The 24120-nt window shown below is 42.9% G+C and overlaps 1 protein-coding gene across 2 annotated transcripts; it reads right to left on the bottom strand.

The window, feature by feature from the left end:
* Nucleotides 1–318: 318 nt before the first annotated feature.
* pibf1 (progesterone immunomodulatory binding factor 1) lies at nt 319–24083 on the bottom strand. 2 transcript variants are annotated; one of them, XM_080781513.1, is made up of 18 exons: nt 23457–24083; nt 22757–22857; nt 21438–21636; nt 20507–20626; nt 20234–20367; nt 19860–19968; nt 18762–18881; nt 18280–18341; nt 17068–17193; nt 16662–16760; nt 12399–12564; nt 11932–12082; nt 11553–11643; nt 10407–10509; nt 7511–7641; nt 4456–4540; nt 1850–2029; nt 319–1228 (listed from the first exon to the last, which is right to left on the bottom strand). In XM_080781513.1, the coding sequence occupies exons 1-18, from the start codon at nt 23718–23720 to the stop codon at nt 1178–1180; spliced, it is 2292 nt and encodes a 763-aa protein (XP_080637639.1). In that variant the 5' UTR covers nt 23721–24083; the 3' UTR covers nt 319–1177. The 2 variants fall into 2 exon arrangements, 1 of the variants encoding a protein (XP_080637639.1); XR_013965228.1 differs by lacking the exon at nt 319–1228 and adding an exon at nt 7080–7177 and having other exon boundaries at nt 1994–2029.
* Nucleotides 24084–24120: the final 37 nt, after the last annotated feature.

Below are 24120 nucleotides of genomic sequence, written 5' to 3'. Positions count from 1 at the left end.
TATTCATATATGGCAAATTATTCTGAATCAAGTTTAAGTCTGTGCTTGATTAGTAGAAACTGTTTTTACATACGTGTCATTGCATTTTATTTCACCGCTGTGTAGGTTATGAAAATTACATGTGAATGAAATTAACTTAGAAAAAATACCGGTAGATATGTTGGAAGTCACCCAAACAGAATAGGCATAATAATCCAACTGACATTACTGGGAGCAGTGCAATAAAGATGCTTCTGAACACAATTTGCATAAATACTAAGTCATAATTATGAATAATGTACACATACTGTTTTAATGTGCATTGTTAACTACTTCTCAGTCTGAAATTCTTTATTGGCAACAACCCCTTGAGATGAACCATCTCGCTTTCAAGGGGTCCCCTAATTACAACATATTTAAAAGACAATTCAAACAACATGAACAAGCCAAAAAGGGAAAAAAAACATACAATAATACAACAGTGCACAGAGCACATATAATATGAATCACAGCATCATTGATGTCTAGAAGTGAAATGTACATGCTATAAACTATTTAAGATGCAGTGGATAATTTAAATTAATACAATTGGGAAAAGACAGGTTATTGGGAATTGCAAAAGTCAGAGAGATACCAGAAATAAGAGAAGAGCGACAGAGAGACCAGTCAGCCTAAGGCATTCAAGCCCTGGGGCTAACTTTAATATGACACCGATAAGAAATGATCAAGGTATGCCCAGCATGTCTATATTTAAAGCCAAAGGAGTCGCAGCACGTACAAATCTGAGGCTGAGAAACCTCACGTTCTCTGGACCTTTCATGCCCATTTAACGATACTGCATGACTACTAAGTACTAATGCTCTGAGAATAATGACAGACGGGCTTAATATAATAGATTGCCAAAGCCAAGGAATGTTTTTTTCTCTGCCAGTCAAGTCTATCAGGAATGTCAAGACTTCAGGAAGTAATACCACTGGTTTTGAGGCTATTGAGTCAGAACCTGGTTTCTTCACAGAAGATTAGAATAATGTACTGCACATAACGGTTCAAGTTTCATATAACAAACTTCATGAGATCTGATAACAAACTATTTACAAGTAGAAAAACAATATAGCAAAATATAATTTCATCAAATGACAAGAAACTGAATATCCAACTAAAAACAATTAAAAAAGAATCATTAACTCCCTGTGACTGCTCATTTGGGTTGGTGTTTCAGCCGGTACCATTCCGGAACTCCTTTATTGGTCTGCAATGGAAAGAAAAACAGAGCAAGAATAAGAATTTGATGAGGATTGATGAAGGGTGGATTGGACTCAGACTCCTCTCCCGGACAATGTAATCTTTCAACTGCTTTAAGAGAACAAGTTTATTGAGAGCGACACACTCAAGTAAAGGTCACAAAAAATGAGTCATTTGAATTCATGTGTAATGAAGCCATGAATTCCTTCACCACGGTTATGACCAACACTACTTAGTTGGAAATTAACAGAGATATTGTAATATGGACCACGTGGCAAAAATGTGGGAATACCGGTAATATTAGTGTTGCCAATTAATTCCCACACACACACACACACACACACACCTGTGTGTTGTCTCATCAATGCTGTTGTATCCTACTGTCTCAATTGCCTATTAGGAGCCCCCACCGGAAGGACGTAAAGCCATTGTCCTACTTCTCCCGCCCAACACTCCCTGCTCCCGACGTGTAGTGACAAATATCACCCTCCCCCCTCCCCGCCCGACTTCCCTCCCCGAAACACGGGCCAATTGTGTCCATATAGACATAGACGCTCGACACTTCAACTTTAACAGTTTTGATACTTGGTGTGAATTTATCAGACATCATGGAAGAGGAGCTGCTCACAAACACAGTGGGTTTTGGCCTGTTGGTTGTCTCCTCCTCTGCAGTCTTGGCGAGGCGCTTGGGCCTTTGCGTCTTGGTGTTGGGAGGGCTGGTCCTCATTCCGTCCAGGTCAAGGAGGCTCGGAGCGTCTCTCTGGCCAGACCTCATACTGATCAATGCCTGCTTCATCATCGCGAACTCCTGGACAGACACACATGGGGGCACACAGATGTTCAGGACAACTAAGAAAGTCAGAATTTATGTTCCCATCAATGGTGCAGTGGCTGAGATTGCTTAGCTCAAGAGTAACATAAAATCTTGCTGGCCTACACAGTCAAATCACCAGTGTTAATTTAACCATCTAAACCCTGTACTGTAGCTGTAAAAGAAAAAGAAAAAACTTTACTGTGTAGCAATAAAACCTGCAAGGTTTCTGTCCTGTGCTGTTGCCCCTCATTTCACCTGCTAACTGGCATCTCTTGATGCTTTGGACCAAGGCGAGACAATGTGACCCAGGTCAGTGCCTGAGGGACAGTCAAATTAAATCACGCAGACGTTTCTGACACAGACTGTCTGGATAGACTACAAGTGGGGACGAGCCGAGAAATTGTGAATCCAATGCCTTTTCATATACCATCATTGTATCAGATCTATATTCTGTGGACTTTTTGTAAAAGGATAAAACATGGAACAAGAAAAGAAATATTTTATGAATTTAGGAATATAATTTTCCATGAAAATCAATCACATCAAATTACAGCCGCAAACATTCACAGAATGTTGTCCTAATTTTAGCCTATAAATATGCTGCTGATGTCAAAATGGAAATTCAACACGGAACATGTTTTGAAGCTGAATCCTTCCCCCTACTATCACATAGTGGCCAATATCTACCCTTGTAGGCATCTTGTAATACTTGGCTTGCGCCTCGGGGGCCAGACGGCCCTAGTTGTGGAAATCCAACTATGGGACCACTCGCAAGAAGCCCAACGGGTTCAAGGGTCTGCGAGGGTGGCGGCAGGGCAGGGAGAAGACCCCTAGCCATTTCACGGTTCTATTTATCACCCCTGAGGACATGAGCCCTGGCATGTCACACACACACACTCGTGGCATCCCAAACAGCCAGGCTGAGGAACAGCTGTCTACGAGGGGGCACATACTTCATACACCAAACGGCTGGCTTGGCGTGCACGCCCCCACGTGCACATACACACGCGTGCGCGGACACACACACACAGCCTTGAGTGAGCATTTATTTTAGAATGTGCGACACCCTGAAGCACACTGCGATATATTGCCCATGGTGCAGATCAAATATCATTTTAATGTGTGTAAAAGCAATTCTTCTAAGGCTGCAAAGTGGGGAGCTTCTACAAGAGGGTATACCAGGCCAACTTTGTGTATTTTTGTCAATGTACAGCAAAATGATTTTTTTTTTAACTTTCAAGTTGTGCTTTAATATTTGGTCCCACAGTTCCATTAACACAGAAAGCATAGGCATGACATGACATAATGTACATAACTTTCATCAAACCTTTAGTTATGTATCGGAGTCTACTGAGCCTAGCCCTATCTGGGCCTCACCCGTCACTGTAGCTCGGGACTCGTATAGTGTTGCTTTCCACTACTGGGGGTGCTGGGCGAACAGGTGAATTCTTTAAATATTTCTCCAGCATTGTATCGTAAATGTAAAGGTACTTAGAATGTTCCTATTGATGACTGTAAAAAGAGTGTCGTACTAAAATGATATTCTGCTGAGACAACTGTTTAAATCAGGTATTTTGACAGCCTGTGCGGAATCTCGTTTCACACTGGAATATCATTTTACCACACTGTTTTTATTACAGACATCCAAACAAAGGTGAACCTTTACATTTGCCATACGACGTTGGAAAATAGGTTAAACTAAAAAGATAATATTATTCCCCAGGCTAAAATAGGTGGTCACAGATGGGGCCATATTCAGAACGCAGCCATCTTGCCAGCAAGGTGATACCTAGGTGATACTTCCCATAGACAGCCCATTCATGCAAACAGAAAAGTCCTCTCTAATTATATTAAACAACGTCAAAATCACCAACATTTCAGCTGTAGGGAAAGCTTGAATTGTCCTCTTTCTATCTGCAAAGTGTTGTTTCATAAAAATCCACCGTAGACATTTTATGAGCTACTTCCTGTCAAGAAATTCCTTGCATGGATTGGACTCAGATTCCTCTCCCGGACAATGTAATCTCTCAACTGCTTTAAGAGATCGAGTTTATTGAGAGTGACACACTCAAGTAAAGGTCACAAAAAATGAGTCATTTGAATTCATGTGTAATGAAGCCATGAAATCCTTCACCATGGTTATGTTCAGCACTACTTAGTTTGAAATTAACAGAGATATTGTAATATGGACCACGTGGCAAAAATGTGCGAATACCGGTAATATTAGTGTTGCCTATTAGTGTTGCCAATTAACTTTTCTGTTTGGATGAATGGGAAGTATAACCTAGGTAGGTATCACCTTGCTGGCAAGATGGCTGCAGTCTGAATATGGTCAATTGCTGAAAAAGATTAACAGGTTGGATTTTTGCATTTTCACAAAGCCTGCCCCATGTCTTCACTGTGGTCACTGGCATGGTTACCTCTCTGTGGTTGAGGAGTCTCTCCAGATCAGCAGCCATGTTGTTCTTCATGTGCTGCAGCGCATTCCGTTCTTTCCTCAAGGCACTGGACACAAATACAAAACTAATATATTGAAAGCTTCACCCAAAGGTATTCGGGACAGCACTTCAAAAGATACAGGCAGAGAGGACAGCAAGACAAAGTAAACTAACTAAACTACATATTACATCTTTTTAAACATATAATCACATAATGTTCAAAACACAAATTGGCAAATGGAGATATCTAAAAATGCACAAGAACTATAATAATGAAATGTGACAGAAGAACCAAAAACGTTTATCACATGGTGCCTCTTACTGACTCATGCAATACCATATAGTCTAATATACAATATAATGCAAATAAAATAACAATTGTTAAACATTGTTATTTCATCATAACAGCAGTACAGACTGTTATGAACATTATTTCATATGTAGTAGTGTTTGTGTGGAGGGAGAAAGGGAAACAGAGGGAACGACAAAGCATGATTGAGTGCATGGTGTGTGTGTGTTTGTGTGCTCTCTCACACAACCAAATGTATATTATTTAGTTTATTATTGAGTCATTGTATGGCAGTTTGGTTAAGTAAACTTAAGTCATCGTTTCAATTATAAACTTATGAGGGATGATCATTTCCATAGTAGTGGACCTCTGTATCTTATTATGAATGTACTGAGTGTAACTTATGGCAATGTGGATAGTAACGATTGTCAAAGTCTTGCGTTGTGTGTATGAGTTTGGTCATTTTGTTGTTATTTTTACATTCCAACTTAAAATCATCAATTGTGCTGAATATAAATGATCAATTCAGTGCTCACTGTTTTCTAGTTCCTCAAGAACCTTGCCAAACACGTTTGTCCACAAGTGGATTGATGGAGCTTTGAGCAAACACCCAAAAGCCTATTGAAAGGATGAAGGTGTTCTTTGGGGTGAAAAGAGTCATGAGCGTTGACTTGACGTACTGGGTGGGGTAAAGGTTGTAATGTTTACCGTGTATTAAACAAGGCTAGGTTTCACCCAGCACGAACTATATATGGGCAATTCACATTTTTTGAATTTTGTGGACATTTTGTTATAGGAATAGTCAGAGTGGTAGTGTGTCTATAATGTGAATTGCTGGAAATGAAGTCTCTTGTGAGGCGCATGAAATGATGTTTTTTGTGAGGGGCATGCTCCATGTGGCGAATCCCTGGCCACCCGCCAACGTTCTATATTTGTTGTATCCTTGACTGTTGCACTGTTGTTCTGTCCCAGTCTTTGTGTGTTGAATGTTTAATGGACCACAGTGGCTTTTTTGTGTCATCCATTTGGTGTATTTTTGAGCAGGGCTAACCGCTCCAACACCTGACTAGGCCGCAATTAGGCTATTACATAATCATCATGATAAAAGGCACCGCATCACATATGTGTGATTTTTGAGGGGCACTATAGCCTGGTTTTGTGTGTGCCGTGACGTCATGTGGTAGCAAAGTTTATGGACTTTAAATGTTTTATTTATTTATGGCCCCGAGAAGTAATGTGGCAGCCAAGTCAGCAAGTCTATCTGCATGCCCCCAAAAGGAGCCCCTCACTTCACACAAGTGTGACTTTTCTGCCACAACTAGAGGGTCGGGCACTATGCGGCCCTCACACCATTGTTTGTTTGCGCCCGATGCCATGACGACAAATTGGTTAGACAACATATTTGGGCGTAGCTGCAGAGGGAACTCCTATTAGGGTTATGGCTGAGTCATAGTGACGAGTGTGATGATGTGGTTCACCCGCCCGCCGGCCCTCCCATTAGCCAATTTCAATATAGGATGTGGCAATACCATGTTCAATCAATCAAAGATGGAGCTGTATATAGAGGGTATGCGCATGCTTAAAGTGAATGGCACATCGAGTGGCAAAGCAACATGCAAACTTGCAAAGTGAGTTTAACATTGTTTAAAGTTGTTTAATGCAATCAAATAGGACTTTTCTGTTTGGATGCATGGGCTGTCAAGGCCAGAAAGTAGTTTTTTGCCACTCGGTAGGCATTTCCTGCATAACTTCCGGGTATGATGATGATGTCCCGCGCATACGCTCTATATAATATTAGGCTTATTAGCTGTGGTGCAGCAGCAGGCTTCGGCACCAAAACCGTGTCTGGCGATTGATTTCACACCATGCTGTGTTCCCTGTGCATTGAGGTCATCCACAGTACAGTGACATTTAACCCATTTTGGTGTTTAAAACATGTTATAATTTAGCTATTGAAAAATAGCAGATCTACAAGCTCATAGGAGCTTGTAGGTCTGCTATTTTTTGAAAAATCGTAAAAATGTGCCGCAAATCTAAATGGGTTAAGCAGCATACAGAAGCACTTTAAATTCAGCTGGATACGCTCAGCAAATTATGAATGCTGGAATGATAATCTATATCTTGAGCCAAAACCCAAGAATTTTACTTTCTTATATTTGTACAACAAGATGTAACAATGAAAATCTTGAGAATCTATACCAAGCCTTCGTACCCTGGGTGGGGGAGTAATACAAGGACAGAGGGTGATAAGGCAGAAGGAGTTTATATAACTGAACATGAGTTTGAGCGTCGTTCATGTCAATGTGGAGTTTTCAACCTTTTAGAGATGATTTCAACTGTTCTCTCTCTCTCTCCCACTAGCCCCCAGGTGAACGCTTGACAGCAGCGAGCAGCAAGAGGAAACCTGCATGGGGTCTTGGTTCACATATTTGTCAGGGGGAGAGAGTGGAACATTTGGGTTAGAAGGATTCTGTCAGTGTAGTATAGGTAGGTGGCGCACGTCAGGACACACCCCCGTGGTGATACTGATACACACATGCACGTAGGCGAAGTGAACACTGAACACATGACAACATGCCCGCACAAACAGACACACACAATGTACAAGAAGATGGGGGGGAAAGGACCACAGTTAAAAGTCAAAATGATCACAATGTGATTTATGCAAACTAGTGGGAGGCTAACAGGAGTCAAAATGATCCCTATACTTGGTTCATTTTGTTTATGCACGTTTATGCATGTGCGTACCTGGCATCGTCCTCCAGTGAGGCAATACGCTCCTTCAGGGAGCTGATCTGTGAATCTCTCTGTCGCACCGTCTCAATCAGGTAGCTATAGGGCTGCTGGGTCTGCTGCAGCAGCATGTTGGCTGCTGATAACTGGAGGAAACACATTAACACAATACAACAGCGTGAGAACTGGACGCAGTGAGAGAGGAACTGATCAAGATCCACATGATGGGATCAATAAAACGTGTTTAAATGGAGTGCCAAGTATGCTGGCGGTTTTGCGTTCTCTTGACGCAATAATACACCTTCACAGCATTTCCTAAATGCACAAATTTAGGTATGGATTAATTCCATTTTATTCACCTGGCTGCCTGTACACAGTAAAAATCCTCAGTGTTCATTTAACTCTGAGTTTACAAATGTGTCCATAAGTGGGTCCATTTGTTTACGGTTAGTTAAATGAATAGTTTGATTTTACTGTGTACAGTGAAAAATCAAAGGCAGCTCTTGTAATCACACCGTCTCGGTTTGTTTGTAATGTATAGCTCGAATCTGCTCCACTGGAACATTCACATAGGGGCACAATACAACAAAAGCCCAACTTACCGTGTCTCTCACCACCATCTATAGAACACAGCTTTTCCACTCACTTGGAACAGTTGATATTGGGATTAAGGGGGAAAGTCTGCTCATAACACTAAAGTTAATTTCAGACAGCTAATGACAGAAGTCTGGATTTTAATCTTTAACGTCAGTGAGTGACTGTCTGTGAAGCGGCTCCAGTGCTGATGAATGGGAGAATTTCACAAATGCTTGTTTGAGCATTACATCCAAAAGGAGCATTAAACCCTATGCTCCCTACTATGATAGCTAGGAAGCTTCCTTGCAAAACGAAACCATGTGTGATGGTTGTACTTGGATGATCTTGTACTTGGATGTGAGGTTGCTTAGGCACTGAACGACATGTTCCGAAATGTATAGGAAACAATTATATACCGTATATCAAATCTGTGTTGCATATTAAACCAATTTACAATGTAGATTATAAATTAGTAGAGGGGGTGGGGTGGGCAGAATCATTATATGTGACCAAATTTGACTGAGGGACTGCCAATTTTCGTTTTTTTCCATAATTTAATCATAGCTTCAAATTGACATATTGGTTGTTCAGTTTGACCCACCGGTTTTGGAGATATGGCTTATAGAGTACTGTCTTGCAGAAAACAGCGAGTTGAGAAAAAAGACTTGAAAGGTTCACTTCTGTGGTCTCTAACATTACACCTAGACCTAGCTACATGTTTAAGCCTTTATTTCATATTTACATGTCGATTTCAGCTCTGACGCTTATTTCAGACATGCTCTAGTATGTGAAGAGTCTGCCTGTGCTATTAACTCATTTTGAAAGAAAGAAAATGATTTTCTCCTCTGGTGAAAAGCTGGAATTTGCGCAATGGCAGGCTCTCAGTCCAATCTGGTCACATATGGAGTTAGTCAGGGCACCTGTGTGGGTGGTTGAAGTGGTGGGTTGAAGTGGTAACACCCTAGAGTAGACCTTTGTCTTGTTGAACAGGAAACCTCGGTTCTCCTCACCCTGGCACTCATTTGTCCCTTTCATCCTGTCTGAATCATGTGGCAAGTGCCAATCAATCAGTGTGACAGGTGAATGGCTGGCTTATTTAAAATCACAGCTCTGCCTACTATTATAGCTCTCTCTGGGTTGCGCAACGCATTTGCTCGCAGTCGTACGCTTCACACTAGAAGAGCAACCAAGTCCCGCCCCTTCTTGGGTGGGTTTCACATTGGAACAAAAGCAGCAAAAACGTGACTGCATAGACACTAGTCATGTAAGTGCATAGAGTTTGCGGTCCACAAACAAAAACCCTTTCCTTTTTCATGTCCACCGGGAAAGCATCTGTGACATACTTCATGATTTAAAAAAAATATAATACAGTATTTTATTTTGAAAGCAAACATTTTTAACGCAAATCTTTGCTTCTGGGGGTCCGTGGCCAAAAACATATACAGTAGGTTTCAGAGCAGCCGAGTGCAGTTCTCTGTGGATGTTAGTTGGACATTAGTCTCGCAGTATAGCCAGACCATTAGACCATATCTGACATCGGGCGAATAGCTATTGAAAAATTGTTAAGGACCGCCCAAGACCAAAAAAAAGGAACGTGTGACAGTCAAATTAATTGACCAACAAACACAGACTTCAACTTCCGTTAAAGTTCAGCCAATCAGAGGCTTAACTGAGCTTTTCTCTGTCAAAACATGGACATGCTGACTTGTTATTCAGATCCAGATTGATGATGCAAGAAGGTGGTCTGACTAAATGAGACTACCAGTTTCACATGGATATAGATCAAGGAAACATAAATACATACAGTACAAAACAAGTCTTCACCTGAGTACTTGCAGTTCACTTTTACGAGCAACTTCATTGTATAATGGTGACGGGTCACCCCGAATGACATGACATGACACAAGATTCCACGTTTCAGCTAATGTTTCATCTCTGCCATGCGGGGAGAAAGTAGATTTTGGGTGATCTCATCACCCAACAACAACTCTTTGATTCTGACGCGGTGTCAGTATATACAGTAGTATAGGTGGGATAAATCATTATGGCTTTTAACAAGACGTGCAGGGAATAAAAGCCATCATTAAGAGGCATGCAGTTGTGGGAACACACTGGGTCTGCTCGGGGGCAGACACGTGCGTGTGTGTGTGTGTGTGTGTGTGTGTGTGTGTGTGTGTGTGTGGTGCGTGTGCAGGCTTGTAGTGATTTCGATTTGGATTAAAATTGTATCCCACACATGATTATACACACACACACAACCTACCTAGCCACGTAGCCAAGCACACACACACTCAGTTGGACATACAGTATGCACAACGTGTGTGTGTGTATTTACCTCCTCAGAAATGTTCCCTGTGTGCGTGCTGTGCCTCTCCAGTTCTCTCCTCAGGGATGTGTTCTGCTTTTCCAGCTGCAACACCCTACGGGCCAGGTGAACGCTGCACGACACACACATCCAGTTATGCAAATAGAGGAACATGATCACGCAAGTAATTCCCCTTAATTTGTGTTGTTAACAGTTGTGGCTGTCAGGAAATCTAGCTTTGTCTCCAAATCCATGTCTGGTTGTTTTTTTATATACCGGTTTCGGTGCTACGTTAGCTTGCGGCACTGCGGTGAGTTGGCACTTTGGATGGCAAAAGTGACAGAATCCCATGTTTAAAAGTCCCACTACGTAACGTTTTCAATTAAACTAAATGTATTTTTTTATATAATCTTTGACTTATTATTGTGATATATATTTTTCACAATAAACATTCCACTGAAATGTGTTTGACAACTTCTCTAAATATATTAAATACTGTTTTAATTGCAATTGTCTCACACCCAAATGTCATAAGGAACCAATTACACATTTATGTATTTTTCACGTTAATACATTTACAGTTTCTGACTTGTTACGTTCCAAAATATCCTTGAGTGCTCCTTCTTTCCTGTAGCATATATCTTTCAGGGTTCCTTCAGTTCAGACAAACGCTGTAATGCCTACCAGTAGGTGTCCCGAAGAAAAAAAAAAGACTACGGACTATGACTTTAAGGATAAAACTGTCTGATTTATTTATAACGCTTTTTGGTCATTATTTATAACTTGTGTATATAATAGACTGAAATTCTGGAACACCCACCCACGCACGCACACACACCCACCCACCAAGGCCTTAATGCAGGGGTTTTGAAGTCGTGAGGCACAGTCAGGCAGGCAGCGCAAGAGTCAAGACCTTTGAGACTTTAGTTATTGTTGATATTAATTTGACTAAAAACAGCATAAATACAAATTACAAGGACCACATCATTTTACTTCCGGTTTCTATTTATACCGTTCTCCTACTGCAAGCTTGGCACTCTGTTATGGCATGCATGCATGTGTGAACTTAAACTTGGCAATGGTACAAACCGACAGTGTAGCAAACATTTACTTCAATTATCAGTAGAAAGTGACACATTGTCTGTACATGAGGAAGAGACCTAGAATGCACTGTACCTCTGTTTGAGTCTCCTCTTGGCCGTTGTGGGAACGTTGGCCCCATACCCATATGAAAACAGGACTCTCTCTGCCTCCTCCTCGTTTTCAACTTTTCAACAACACACAACAACAAAAATCAAATGGCTATAGTATATTATATCATGACAAGAATGCAGATACTGTATTCCATTCCAGTGCACATTATTTGGTTTTCCACTATCAGCAATTAATTTATTTGTGGAAGCCATTTGAAGTTTGTACACACTGTTGGGCTGGCGTGCTTTAATATGTGTACCACCTACCGCCATAGTCAAATGATACATGCAAGTACAGAGCGACCGTTCACCAACTCTGCGTGTTGTGTTTATGTGTCATGTAGTAACATTGTGGTACTCACTCTCGGCAGCCTGCATGGTGACTTGGTCGAGCTCTTGCTCCAGTTTCTCGTAGGTCTCCAGGCGAGCCGCTTGCTCGGCGTTGCGCGCCCCGAGCTCCGTCAGACGCTTCTCGGATGACGTCTGCAGACTGTAGAACTCCTGGGTCAGAACCTGAGTGGCGACAACATAAAGGAGAGGGGATGAGCGATAGAGGAGGAATGAGTGGCAGAGATCGTCCAGGTCAGTTGTCTATCCAGGTCAGATAGACTAATAATTGACCATTACAACTGGCCTCACTACTTTATTTTCCTCAAAAGAAAAGTCGGGATTGGGATTTGAACCCACGACATGCTATCAGGCATTTGCAGCCTAGCTGCCCAGACCGCTACGACAGTGGACCGGGTCATGCTAAATATGGTTTTTATAATAGTTCATAATAATTCAAGTAAATATTGGTCCAAGAGAGAACATCCTACTCCTTATCTACCTCCAGCTTCTTCTGTTGTTTCTCACATTCCACCTGGCACTGGGCCAGAGTGTTGGCTGTCTCGTCCTGGAGCATGTGAGCGCGCTCCGCCTCAAAGGAGTGGAGCTTGACCTGGTTGGACATCTCTGCAACCTTGCTGTCTGTACCCAGCTGGACCTGGCGGAACCTGGAGGAACACACACAATGGATACCATTTACGTCACTTGTTCCCCAAACAGTGGGTCGGAACCCATCTGAGGGTCACGGACACATTTTGCTACATTGTTTTTAATCATTATTATTTCAAGATATTTTCAAAAAACATTACCCAAAAAGTAAGATTTTTCAACAAAAACGATATTTTAAGTTTGTTTATTTGCATCTGTTAAACTCAAATAAAGTCAAAGCAACAAATTGATTTGATTCAGTTCCGGGGAGCCGCCCCACGTCCGAAATGGTTGAAAAATTACAGTTACCGTGTGTAACTGTACTGTAGTGTCACTGTACTGTATTGTAACACCCCAAATCATCATATATACAGTTAATGTGTGTATGTGTGTTAGGCCGCGCAACACACACTTGGTTGTGAAAACCAACCAAACGCTATTTCGTGCTCGTACAGACCCAGCCAGGGACACCGCCAGAGACACAGCCAGGGACCCACTGACAAACATAGCTGTCTTTAGGAGTGGTTGCACCACTCGAAAATAGCAGATGTACAAGCTCACAGTGAGCTTGTATATGTGCGAGCTTGTTGAGATTTTTGAACATTTTAGAAAAACCTTTAAATAAAAGTGTTAATTTAGAAGGCATTTGTAGAATTGCAGTGACATTGTACATACAGTATCTCGCCCCACTATGCCGGTTATTCCATGTATGAGAAGGTGTAATATCATCATCTAAATTTAGCACAAATACAGTCATTAGGTACGATCTTAAAATATTTTCCCCTTCAAGATAATGAAGCATTTGTTATGATTAATTTAACCCATTTAGACCGTAGAACGCGTGGAAACGTCATAACTAATCCAACCGACGGACAGATGGATATACTAAGCTCTTCAACATGCCTCTCGTTGAAAATATGAACACGAGGGATTATTCAGCAACTTTATCGAAATGATAGCGAGGTAAGCAAGCAAAAATATTTCTCCCGGTTGTTGTCCGGAACGGAAGGGGGAAGCTTACAGAGTAAAATCGGCCATATCTGTGCGGCACCCAGAGCTGTTATTTTGAAAGAAATCCTGGCGCCGATTGTGTCAAACTCATTTAATGTGCCTGGTCTGGAACCACAAATAGTTGTGGTTTGACAACTTCTGCCATGGCATCAAACAATTCCAATCCAAGTTAGCACAGTCACCAAGCCGGAAGAAAGTTGTATCCAAAACTGTCTCTCTCTGATGGCACTCCTGGTGGCGTTTGATCTTTAATGGCAGTTGCTGGCAGCTAAAGAAAGGGTTGGATGCCTTCCTTTCCACCCACACATGGACTGTTAAGAGTTTAATAATTCAGAGAGAGAGAGAGAGAGAGATAGACTGATGGTCGAAATAGAGAAGGGCACAGAAAGAAATGGCATATCTAGTTTTTTCAGTTGTAAGAACATGTCACAGCAGTGTATTGGGCACAGCTTTTTACCGCATGCTTGTACGCACATGTACGCACACACACACATATTAGGTCACAGAGGCAGTTGGATAATATTAATAACTTTCTATTACATCTGACCCTGAGGGATTTCATCATCCGCGTGGCGTGGTGCAGGCCTGAGCAACGCACTTATGACAGACATTTCATGCTTGAATGTGAAGCCTCCGTCGATAGCGACTGCATTCTGGATGTTGAAATGCGATGTAAAAGGAATACCTCCACAGCCATGTCCCCTCACCCCCTAGGGGATATGGGGTATTATGCCAATAATACTGACTTGACTTGAATATTTACGGCTGTCTATGGGCCCCTGAGGGGAAAGCTCTCTGAGACCGCCTACATTTTTACGGCCCACTTGGTCTGAATGTGAAGGTGGAAATGGTACAATATTGTTAAATACTTTTAAGTGTTTCTATGACAAGGCAAATAGCATACTTGCTGACAGTCCCAATGAGAACGCCAGATTCTAGTTGACCCTCTGCGCTAGAAAGCTCATTGACGCCATTTCATGCGTGTCCACTTCATTCTTTGGCCCAAAAATAGAGGCATGCGTGGGGTTTGGGGTTAAGGGCTTGTGGCTAGCATCTGTCGTTGCTGGCCTGGGATACAGCGTGGAGTGTGAATGTGATCGCAGCGCAAGAGAGAGAGAGAGAGAGAGAGAGAGAGAGAGGAGGGGGACATGGAATGGCTAACAGCTGGTGGCTTGGACTTAGAAGAATGAGTGGCATGACAAGTTACTAGTTGTAACCCAGTGACAGGGACAACACCACTGCCACTACTGCTACTGCTACTGGTGTGTGTGTGTGTGTGTGTGTGTGTGTGTGTGTGCGTGGGGGGGTTGATTTTGCAACACTGCATTTCTTTCTCCAAAAGGAAGCTCTAAATGCAACCCCCCCCCTTCAACTCTGTGATGCAGTTAGTTTAGACAATAAAACAAAAATGCCTCCGATATGTAAATTGGAACCACCATAACCATATATTAACCATATTTAATTCCTGACAATGAGGCTGTCAGAATGAGCCAGCCAGTAGTTGCCAGTGACCTTTGACTTCTCAGTCACCTTCTGACCTCACTGTTACAGTGTTACATGTGATCTCTTGTAAGGAGAGGGAAAACCACAACCACCTTTAGTAGCTCCACAGTCCACACCCACAACACAGGCTAATGACAGGCTTTCACTCACTTACACACACACACACACACACACACACACACACACACACACACACACACACACACACACACACACACACACACACACACACACACACACACACACACACACACACACACACACACACACACACACACACACACACACAAGGTAGTCAAGTTGTCAAAATGATTGAACTTTACCGAGTACAATTTGTCGCTACTGGTTACAGCCCCCAATAGAAACATCTGAGTGGCATTCCACTCATAATTCCCTTTGTGTAAAAATGCAACTGCAAGAATTCCATAGCTCATGATATATAGCTCAAAATATTTAAATAAAGTCTAAAGAAATAATATTAACCAGATATGGACCATTATTTAAAAAGTAAATTCCAAATAAATCAATTGAACAAAAATCTTATACTGTATATCCGCTTTGTGCAGGTAAAAGGATTTGAGTTCAATAAAAGGCAGTGTCATTTAAGGATGCCTATATTCATCATACCTCAGTTCTTCTTCATCCATGCGTGGTAGCAAGCTAACACGCCCTACTTTACCAATTTCCTTGTGAGCGTGAGCAATAAATTCAACCATTGACAGATTTAAAGCAACAACTTACAGTTGTTGCTTTAAATTCCTCGACAGTTCCTCTACAGTTGATGTTGCTGCACAACATTTTAAAATAGTTGAACTAGCTAGCCAATCTACATAGACACATTGTGAGCTTGTAGATGGGCTATTTGAACTATTTAAAAATGTCTTTCAAAATACAAGAAAAATTCACCCCTGTGTGAAGCGAGTGGTGCAACTCCAGGCCCACTGGATCACGCCCAGGGTGCCGGCAACAGTGACACTTGGTGGTGAAAACCAACCAAACGCTATTTTCGTGCTCAGACACAGCCAGCCAGCCAGGGACACAGCCAGCTAACCAGCCAGCCAGCCAGGACACACATAACTGTCTATAGGAGTGGTTGGTTGTACCACTCAAAAAATGCCAAATAAGTTTAGGGATAAGGGGGTAAGGGATGTCCTAATTGTGCGATTTGCGAAACAGTGTGGAAACCCACCATGCCGTTTTCAAAACAATAAACACAATGTGTAAAATTATGTTTAGTCATTGGATGCTTCTGAACACTTAAAAATGCTCTAATGCTAAAATAATAACTGCACAACATGCTTCCAGTAGAAGACATGCTGACTTATATGTCAGCAAGATAGGGCCCTATGTGTTTAAATACCGTAGCTGTGCATTTGGCTTGGCTGGAGGTTCCAATAAACACAATTGGCTGTGTCCGTGGGATAGATAAGGAGGGCCATGTTTGTCACTGTACTAGCGTGTTGAACCGTGCACATCATTTGGCAGAACCAGCTTTGTATGAATCGATGGACCCCATTTCCCAGGGCTACTTAGTGTACTACAAAGTTTAACACTATTTGATCTAAGCTTTGTGGGTGGTGTGAAATACAGTAGGACTACTCACTGTTCCAGTAGCTGGTCATATCTGCACTGGATGTCTCTCTCTGCAGCTATCGCTCTGTCCTTCTCCAACACTGCGTTGTCTCTGGCCTCACGCAGGTTCCTTTTCAAAACACACATCCATCAACAATTCAACATATGCCCCCTGGCTCAACCAGCTTTCTGTACAGTACTATTCTGCTTCTACATTCTTTGTGTTAATAGGGCAAACCTCGCACCTTTGGTATGCAAATCCGGGGGGTTGCGCCATGTTGGTTATGATGAGGTACTACTATACCTGGCCAACAGATAGGCATATAGTGGTGGAAAAAGTACTCAATTGTTTTACTTAAGTAAAAGTACCAATACTGAAAATTTAGAACTACTCTGTTACAAGTAAAAGTACGTTTGAGCGGCTGGATAGTGGATACCTGTTCTCCCTCTCATACATCTCCCGGGAGGCTCTCTGCAGGGTGTCTATCTCCTGACCGGTCTTCACTCTGATGTTGTCCAGTTCATCTCGCAGCTTGGCCTCATACCCAGTCTTATAGTGGTCTCTGGGAACGCAAGGCACGTGACAAGACGTGTGTAGTAATGACAAGGGCAGTTGAAGAGTGGCGACATGAGGGTTGGCGCAATGCAGAATTGTACAGCTAATGGCCAACACGTACTGCCAACGTGAGTCTCATCTATCCTCAGCTAAATGAAATCTCACAACTAAAACATTTTGCATAGCAATGTCCTAATTGTACAATTTGCGAAACAGTGTGAGAGTAGATGCTTCTGTTGGATGCTTCTGAACACATATTTCTAGTTTGACCACTTAAAATATTAATAACTGCACAACATGCTTCTAGTAGAAGATATGCTGATTTATATGTAATCTAAATGACAGAAATCAGTCGTGGGGCCAGAGAACTTTAATCCAGGTATCCTCCTTTCCCTACATCAACCAGGCCAACATTCCAGAGACTCTGGACTTATCCTCTTGGCTCCCAACCTGTGGAATGACCTCCCCTCATCAGTCAGGACTGCAGTAACCCCAGATCTTCCATGGCAGTCTAAAACCGCACCTCAATTCCTATACCTACAGTGTCAGTGCATCTACCTCCTCAGCCTTAGCCAGGGCATCCTTCTATCACCCCTACAATCCCTCTTACTATACTTACTTAATACTTACTGCCCATTATGCTGGCTGGCTCTTGTAGGGCAGCAACAGGATCTCCACTCCTGTCTGTTCCCATCCGTGTTATAAATATTAATTATATTTCCATCTTTTCTTCCTGCTCATTGCCTATCTATAGTGCTAGACATGTCATTTAGGAAGATGTTGTTGTATGTTGATTATGTGGCATATTCCTTGTTCTCCTTTTCGTACACACAAACACACTATATATATATATATATATATATATATATATATATATATATATATATATATATAAATGCAATAATATTCAAACAAACAACAAATGGCAGATCTACAAACTCACAACACTAACATGTTGTAATCTTATCTTGTAGATTGTCTATTTCCGCTAAATTATTTTCCGTGTCACCATTTTGCCATAATCTGTGGTTATTTAGGGGTCCATGGTATGGAAAGGTTTTACCGGACTAGAGTCCAACAGCAAATGCCTCACCTGGAAGCCACATATTTCTCATAGGCCTCCTCTCGTGCCTTCTTGGCATCTTCAAGTTGAACCTGAAGAGAAAGACAAAGCCTTAATCAGGGTCTTCCCGACACCGGGGCTCCACCGGGCGCGTCAGCGTCGCGTCTCCGTCACCGTCAGGGAATGTTTTTAATCAATGAAGGGTGGCTCCACTGCCCGTGTTGCATTGCATGACAGCATTAAAATTGCCCCGGTTCGTTTTTTGACGCACGCTTCGTTTTTCTCACACCGGTGGAGCCCCGGTGTGAGAAATCGAGGCCTGAAGGCTAATTTGACACTTGACACTTTTCAGGGTGTCACTCAACAAAGTGATGCATTATCTACAGTGTACGATAGAGGCCCGAAGGCACATTTATTCTGATGTATTATCCGCAGTCAAAGTGAAAGAGGCGTTCAAGAAAATGTTAATTTGCCTTTAGGAGTAGGTTAGGCCTTCACACTATCTCACAGACCTGTAGTCTCTCATGGCGGTCTTCTTCATGTGCACAGCGGATGCTAAGTTCCATGTTCTGTCTGTGGAGGTAGTCCTTGTCCTTTTGCAGTAGAGTCACAGACTGCTGCAATGTCGCCACCTGCAGGAGGTAGAAGTACACAGCGGATCAATCCACAGTTACTCAATTGCTCAAAAGGTAGGAGTCAAGAGACATACATCAAGAAGTCATTATTTCATTATCATAAATTATTCATTACATTAGCTCAATTCGGTGTAAAAACAAAATACTGCACACTCACAAAAAATGTATTACATTTGTGAGTGAGTACATAAGTTTAAAGACGACTGGAAGACATCTGAAGTTGAATGCTGTTTGACGCTAGAAGACATTTGTGAGTTATGTGAGACATGTGTGAGCTATAAAACAAAAACCATTAACATGAGTGACATGTGCCCATTGGGTAGCATCTTTCCAAATTCCTGCTGCTTGCTTCGACTGTCTATAGGACAGACAGTATAGAACAGACAGTAAAGAATTGCTCTCAGGTGTTATATCATCTTTTAGCAGTGTTTTTGTAGGGCTAAAATGCATGCATCTATGGAATGCACTTCCAATGTTCCACCGCAGTCTGAAAACCCACCTCTTCAGACTCCATCTTAGCCCTTAGCACTTGCCCTAGCCTCGACCTCCTACAGGCGTATGGATAGGCTCAACTTATGCAACTTAAATAGCACTTTATGTAGACATAGCACTCTATAGTGTATACACATAGTTTCATTAGATAGAATATAATTCGACTGTTAGGTTCTTAAGCTTACGTATGATTCATGATGACTATTTCTTTATGTATTTGATGTATTACCATGTTTTTTGTTCTTGTTTACTGTAAGTCTCTCATTAAGAGCATCCGCTAAATGCCTAAATTGTAATTGTAAATTGTAGGGCTTGGGCAGTGAAGTTGAAGGAAGTCAGGGACTACGTTCTTGTAGAAATGACTGCATAGTTTATAAAATACATAATAAACTGTGTGTGTGTGTGTGTGTGTGTGTGTGTGTGTGTGTGTGTGTGTGTGTGTGTGTGTGTGTGTGAGTGCGTGCATGCATGCGTGCGTGTTACCTCCTTGCTGAGGTTGTCTTTCTCCCTGCTTTGGGCAGTGTGAGCTAGGTCCAACGTCTCCAGTCTTCTCCTCAGCTCCTTGGCCTCTGCCTCAAAGCTGTCGCGCTCGCTGTTACCACAAGACAGACACAGCACACAGAGAACAAAGTCAGTCTGACAAAACACACTGCTCACTGTTACACAAACAGTCACAGCACACACTGCACAGAGAACCTAAGACCACGATTGCAAAATACCATTGCTTGAAATAAATAAGTAAGGTATACACACACCGGTAAGTGTACACACACTTACAGGTATTTCTCTCTGTCTGTCTCTCACACTCACACACACACACACACACACACACACACACACACACACATTATACATACCGTTTGAGGTTAGGATAGTTGTCACGTCTGTAATCTCCCTCGTGGATCAGTTGTTTAGTATCAGCCAGTTCCAGGGTCAGTCTCTGGCTCCTCAACTCCAACTCTGTACGCAGCCGCCGCTCCTCCTCGTAGCTCTGCTCGCAAGTGTACACACACACACACACACACACACACACACACACACACACACAATGTCACATCACTGAAGGTGTGTGTGTGTGTGTGTGTGTGTGTGTGTGTGTGTGTGCATGCATGTAATCCTGTGTATCCTACCTCCATCAGGGCCTTCATCTGGGTTCTGTGTGTGTCCAACTCTTCAGTCAAGGTCCCTCTCTTCACATGCAGCTCTGATAGCTGGGCCCGTAATGGAGTCACCACCTCATAGAACCTCATCTGACCTCACAAACACAAAGAATACAGTCAACTCGTCAACAGGCACCTGTCCAAATCCGCTTTGTTGCTCCTCTTTTTCATACCATCTTTTTGCTCAAAGGAACGCTTTGCTTTTTCCCCCCAATGCTTTTTTAGTTATATGGGTGCCGTCGTCTATAACATCCACAATACTTCCCCATGTTGTCATTATCGAGCTGTAGGCAGCCTAGCTTACTACTGCGGTCAGGTGACACGTTCTGAGTACAGGGAGAGATTTTGTTAGTCAGTGATGAATGTTTTAATACTATACATCACTCAGCTCGCCCCATTTCACCCCCTAAACCTCTGAGAGAGAGAAGTAATACAATACTTTTTAATGAAAACTCTGTCTCCGCTTAAGGCTGATGCATGCAATATACAGCTCAATATCTTCAACAGTGAGCCTATCGTGTGGCTGGGCCTCATTATAGCCATGCCCAAATTGCCTATGATGTCATAGTTAATGGTTATCATCTTACAGCCAGTCTTAAAGCTACCCGACATGATGCTGGAAGCAGTGTACAGGACAGTGAGGACATGAGACTTGCGGTTGATTCCTTGGGTTGCCCAAGTGGTTATATGTGTGTGGTATGCAAATCCACATTCAACAGTGCTCATAAAGCACAAGGGAAATGCAAATTTGAAAACAAATTACAATCCAACTCAGCTGAGTGAGTACATGTCCGGTATTATTATTTCTATGACACTATATCCAGTTTCTACTCCCGACAAACGGCTCATTATCTCTCCTCTTTTTCCCCTTCATTGTCTTTTCCTAGGCTTCCATGCTTACCGCTACGTATTCTGTTATGTAGAGTTTATCTTCCGACAGGTCACAGAGCTCCTGGTACTTCTCCTGGGAGATGTCCAGATCTCTGAGGGACCGCCTCACCTCCCCGGCCTTCTCCCGCAGCTGCTGATTGGTCTCTTCCAGCTGCTGCTGTCTCAGAAGGATGGTTTCCATCTCCTGCTTACGAAGGGCCTGCTGCTTCCTGAAAGTGTGTCTTGTATTTAATCACACTTTAGGCACGTGGCTCTTATTGTACACACAGTAAGATCCTCGGTGGAAATGTAACTCTGATACTGTACAAATATTGGTACACTCTGTGAGCCACAAATGATTATGTATTATGTCATACATATCATATCACATCAATCTCAATCTTGAGATGTGTGGGGACAAAAGGTGTTTATAGAAGGGGCTAGCGGCCCTTAAAAATCACACTTGTGTGAAGTGAGGGGCGCTCTTATCATCATACATCATCACTTTCCCTGCTCAGCCAATCAAATCATCACATTCCGTGGTACACACAGACACACAAAGCTGGGCATAGAAGGGGCTAGTGCCACTCACAAATAACACTTGTGAAGTGAGCGACGCCTTTTATCATTATGATTATGTGTGATTACTGTGGCACCCACTACGTCATAATTTACTGTGGCACACACCCACCCCACTAAGTCATAGGAAATGAATTTTGCCATTGATTTGGCATGAAAGTTTGTTCGGAAAATAATGATTCCATAAATAGTCCATAGACTTGGCTGCCGCATGACGTCATTGGAGGCACAGGGCACACACAAAGCCATGCGTTAGGATGGCTGGCACCACTAAATAATAAATCACAGATGTGATAGATCTTGTCAGTGGATTTGTGTTGCTAGGGAACAGCTTGGGTCCAAGTCCATTTCCAATGTTTATATTGTTAACTGTGAAAAGGTCTAGTGTTTATTGCTAACCTACCAAATGTATCCATTTTCCTATGTAGCTCAGTGGCCTCAGTGTCTGCCCTGATATTGGAAGGTCAGTGATCGATTCCCCGGCCAGGTCATACCAAAGACTATAAAAGAAAATGGGACCCGATTCCGCAGCATCAAGGGTTGGATTGAGGGTAAGTCCCTGTGACATACTAGCGTCATGTCCAGGCTGTGACACTAACAGTGTACTTGTACATCATGGCTGGGGGACGTACTTAAACATCAACCCGCCTCACAGTACAGAAACGGCAGATGGGCACATTCCCCGTGGGCCACATGACTCGGCTCCAGCCCTGAATCACTCGCCATTCGAAAAAGTGTCAGGCTAGCTCGCTCCACCTCTCTCTCCCTCACCTGTTCTCTTCCTGAGACAGTTGGAGCTGGTTGTCCAGACGCATGGCCAGGACTTCTTTCTGATGTAGGGCGTCGCTCAGATTCTCCTCTAGCTCTTCCATCTAAAATGTGAGAAGAAATAAGAAAACCCATCGTCTACAAGGACATCAGATGATGCAGGAGTAATCATGCATGTAACCCATTTCTGTAAAGTGTCTGTCATAGATTTCTGTAACAGGGACGCTATTTGTTGCGTGTGGGAGAGAGAGAGCCAGTCAGTCGGCCCTGGCGGTTGGCATAGCCGTCTGGGCACCTAGGCTGGCAATCCCGTCGGAGTGTCGCGGGTTTGAGTCCCAATCCCGACGACCTTTGCTGCCTATCTCTCTCCCCATTTCCTGTCAAACTACTGTAATCTATTGATACAGTATCATCATACATCACATTCCGTGCTCAATCAATCCAAAAAATGTCATGCCAATCACAATTTTTGAGTGAGTCTTCACTTTTCTGTCCTCACTTCTGGCTACCTTCAATGTTTGTGTTACTGTTTACACACAGATATCAAAATCTAGGCATAGGAGAGGCTAGCGCCGCTCAAACATCTATCAGTCTTCTTGATCCAAGGCTATAGTTTAGTGACAGCCTCCGTGCTAGCCCCATATGTGCCCTCTCCCTACGCTAGCGTAGTGCTGAGGGAACATACTGGGCTATACCTGCGTACCTTGGTCAGATGATCCGCCTTCATTTGGTCCACGACCAGGTTCTTCTGAGACATCTCTATCTTCAGAAGCTGAAGGTTGTGGAGCAGCTCTTTCCTCTCAATCAGCTGACGGGTCACCTTCTGGGAACCGACCCGCTCGTCGGACGAAGAGACGTTGTCCTCGGTGGGGGCCGTGGTCTCCAGGCTGATGTCCTCCGACTCCATGTCCAGGGAGCTGGACACGTTGGCCGTCGGTTTCTTCTGCTGCTGCTTCTTGGGAGGCATTCTTTCTGTATCTGCAGACCACTTTCGCCTGACCAGGTAGTGAGCGACGCCACTGCTTGGGTAACACAGATTATTAGACTCATTTAAGGATTAAAGAGTTGAAGGTTAAATTTAAGGCCAGCATGGTGGTGTATATTGTACGCTCAGCAGGCAGCAGCTGATCAACATCAGCTGTTTACCAACTTTGACTGAGAACCGAGGCAAGAGAACCATACAAGGAAAAGTCTGTGCAGCGTTAGTTCTAAATCAACTCTGTTGTTCTTTCACTAAACTAAAGCCTCGTCTGCAAACTTCTGTAGCAAACATGGGTTAACTTTCCACACAGGAGCTCTGCTCAGCTGACAACGACAGATGGTTGCTTATTCAATGGTCCCGCTGCGAACCGCCGGCTAACCGCCAA

Source organism: Protomyctophum bolini, assembly GCF_963924005.1.
Source record: "Protomyctophum bolini genome assembly, chromosome: 14".
Taxonomy (NCBI): domain Eukaryota; kingdom Metazoa; phylum Chordata; class Actinopteri; order Myctophiformes; family Myctophidae; genus Protomyctophum; species Protomyctophum bolini.
Note: the sequence above shows the minus strand (reverse complement) of the source record. Positions and strands in the feature narration are given on the sequence as shown.

Bases quoted from the DNA above. Each gene is read 5' to 3' on its own strand.
- pibf1 (XM_080781513.1), bottom strand. From the start codon at position 23,720: ATGCCTCCCAAGAAGCAGCAGCAGAAGAAACCGACGGCCAACGTGTCC. The intron at 21,637-22,756 runs GTGAGGGAGAGA...ACACACTTTCAG, and splicing joins CTGTCTCAGGAAGAGAACAG to GAAGCAGCAGGCCCTTCGTA. The intron at 4,541-7,510 runs GTACGCACATGC...ATTTGTGTCCAG, and splicing joins TCACTGGAGGACGATGCCAG to TGCCTTGAGGAAAGAACGGA.